The sequence below is a fragment of the Enhydra lutris genome, unplaced genomic scaffold (assembly GCF_002288905.1).
Source record: "Enhydra lutris kenyoni isolate GAN:26980312 unplaced genomic scaffold, ASM228890v2 scaffoldscaffold16, whole genome shotgun sequence".
Classification (NCBI taxonomy): Eukaryota; Metazoa; Chordata; class Mammalia; order Carnivora; family Mustelidae; genus Enhydra; species Enhydra lutris.
In genome coordinates, this window is record NW_019154100.1 from 35,858,052 (window position 1) to 35,861,155 (window position 3,104).

The window sequence follows — 3,104 nt, forward strand, 5'->3', positions numbered from 1 at the left end:
CGTCCCTATGCAAACTGTTTTGACTATGTATGTACAAACACACAAACACACACACACACACACACACACACACACACACACACACACGTGTCTCTGGGGGCCTCTCGATGAGGTCTTTAACTTATTAATGCTTCAGAATCAATAACTGACTATGTTTTCAGTCTCGATTATACAGATATGCATATAACATAGTCTTTATTCTTAAGATACATAAAGTTTACATCATATAAATAGATAAATGACAAAATCACATTGCTAGTGCTAAGAAGGAGATAAGAACAAAGCTCTGGAAATTTGTCAGTTACACTGGTGTTTCGTCTCTTCCAGGTGACTTCTGAAATATGGCTCACCACAACGTTTCATCCTGCAGTCCTATACTGACACCCCATTTAACCAGGCTCTACTTCCTCGTACTCATTGGAGGGCTGGCGGGCATCATCTCCATTCTGTTCCTGCTGGTGAATATGAACACCCGATCTGTAACTACCACAGCAGTTGTTAACCTGGTGGTGGTCCACAGCGTTTTTCTGCTGACAGTGCCTTTTCGCTTGACATATCTCATCAAGCAAACTTGGATATTTGGGTTGCCCTTCTGCAAATTTGTGAGTGCCATGCTACACATCCATATGTACCTCACATTCCTGTTCTATGTGGTGATTTTGGTCATTCGGTACCTTATCTTCTTCAAGCACAAGGACAAAGTGGAATTCTACAGAAAGCTGCACGCTGTGGCTGCCAGTACCGGCATGTGGCTGCTGGTGATTGTCATCGTGGTACCTGTGTTTGCGTCTCAGTATGGAACTCACCAGGAGTACGATGAGCAGCACTGTTTTAAATTCCACAAAGAGCTTGATCGTGTATATGTGCGAGTCATCAACTATATGATAGTTACTGCTGTCATAGCCACTGCGGTGGTTCTCCTCATCTTCCAGATCTTTATCATCATGTCAATGGTGCGGAAGCTACGCCCCTCCTTACTATCCCACCAGGAGTTCTGGGCCCAGCTGAAAAACCTATTTTTTATAGGAGTCATCTTTGTTTGCTTCCTTCCCTACCACTTCTTTAGGATCTATTACTTGTACACGGTGGCACACTCACGTGACTGTAACGACACTGCTGCATTTTATAATGAAATCTTCTTGAGTGTAACAGCAATTAGCTGCTTTGATTTGTTGCTCTTTGTTCTTGGAGGAAGCCACTGTAAGCAAAAGATAATTGACCTATGGAATTGCCTCTTGTGCCATTAGCCACAAACTTCAGTATTCAGAACTCTTTTATACTGGGAGTAGAAATGGGCATAGAGAGGTAGGAAGGGTTATTTCATTACTTGATTAAAGTCATGCCATAATGCGGCCAATCAAAAGGACTATAAAATGTTAGAGCGTTCATTCCAGTCCTTATTTAATCCCTACCACCTCTAAATGATGCATATAGAAAAACTAGTGATGTTTAGTCCACCTAGAGTTGCAATACTGCATTATTTTCCTATATAAAAAGTTTACTTGGCCCATCTGGGCACCATGGGTCTAATGGTTTCTGAGCTTCACCAGCTTAGTTTAGTTTCATCAGTTTGGAACATGACCTTATTTGGGCTTTGGATTGGATTCAGCCCTCTAGTTCTTCTCATTCCACTTAACCTGCGGTAAATGAACCCTGGCAATTAATCAGCCCCAAAGATACAAACACCAGTTTGCTGATGAGATAAGATATCCACTCAACTCCCATCCTGACAAACAAGAGATAAAGGGGGAGAACAGGAAGAAACTTTTCTAGATTATAATTTTGGTGGGAAGTCACTTATCTAAAAATCAAGAGAAACAGGTCCTTATGACCTTCTGCTATAACAAGGTTATCCAAATTAGTTCTTTGAGAGGTCAAGTTTAAGGACATGGGATCAACATCCTCAATAACTCTAAAAATCATTTAAATCTTACTAAACTAAACAATGTAACTAACATGTAACTAAATAATCTATAATATAACTAAATGTAACAATGTAACTAAATTAATAACAATGTAACTAAGATCATTTCAATCTTACTAAATAAGGGTGAAATGATAAGTTAAAGAATGTTCCTGACCAATATGCTGCCAGGCATGAAAATGAGTTCCTGAGGGAAGTGATTACATTTTTCCCTTTCTGCTTTTTGAAAAATCTTTACATGTCTTGGGCCAGTTAATTTATATTTACCTAGGAAACAGAATGTTACACTCTTTACAGTTTCCTTCTTCCCTTAAGGTAATGAGTATTTAAATAAATAAAAACAATATTCTTAAAAAAAGAACTTTTGAAGAAATATATAGAACAATTAATTTAGACTATGAGATTAGTTAGACTACTAAATTGATACATAGGCTTGTGGGCTTTTTCCCTTCCTGCCCATATTTCTACTATTTCCCCCAAAGTTTCACAATTTTGAAACTTTACAAGGAACCGATCCAGTTTTATACCTAATGCTTCAGAACTAAAGCAACTTATGATAAGAATAGACTAGAATGAATTAAGGTAAAAAAAAAATTTCCCAGAAAAATGAAGGATTGGAATTTAAAGACTTTTTTTCTTAATTTGTTATAATCTATGGATCCATAAATTTACCAGATGGATAAGAAATATCCCTGAGTTTCTCTAATCACTAAAATTGTTGAGTCATAGAAATTAATTTAGAGGAAGAAAGCAACAACATGCTGCACAGACTTGTTCCCAAAATTTTCCTGTTTTAAAATTTATGTCCTTTTTTCTTTTTTAAGTTATATTTCCCTAATTTCTTATTTGTCTTCTTTTCCCATTGTTTCTTAGTTTTTTTTTTTTTTAAAGATTTTATTTATTTATTTGACAGAGAGAGATCACAAGTAGACAGAGAGGCAGGCAGAGAGAGAGGGAGGGAAGCAGGCTCCCTGCTGAGCAGAGAGCCCGATGTGGGACTCGATCCCAGGAACCTGAGATCATGACCTGAGCCGAAGGCAGCGGCTTGACCCACTGAGCCACCCAGGCGCCCTGTTTCTTAGTTTTTTTCTTCTCATTTTGACTTGCAACATTTGTAAGAAAATTTCTAAGACCTATAAAAATTTTAAGAAATTTGTTATACCCATAAATAGTAAAATAT

At 37.6% G+C, this 3,104-nt stretch overlaps 1 protein-coding gene across 1 annotated transcript; it reads left to right on the forward strand.

Moving 5' to 3' along the window:
* Window positions 1-341: 341 nt before the first annotated feature.
* LOC111147396 (probable G-protein coupled receptor 141) lies at window positions 342-1,443 on the forward strand. The gene has a single exon (XM_022503403.1). It carries the CDS (start codon window positions 342-344, stop codon window positions 1,245-1,247), a length of 906 nt encoding a protein of 301 aa, XP_022359111.1. The 3' UTR covers window positions 1,248-1,443.
* Window positions 1,444-3,104: the final 1,661 nt, after the last annotated feature.

Coding starts and splice junctions, on each gene's coding strand:
- LOC111147396 (XM_022503403.1), top strand. CDS start 342: ATGGCTCACCACAACGTTTCATCCTGCAGTCCTATACTGACACCCCAT.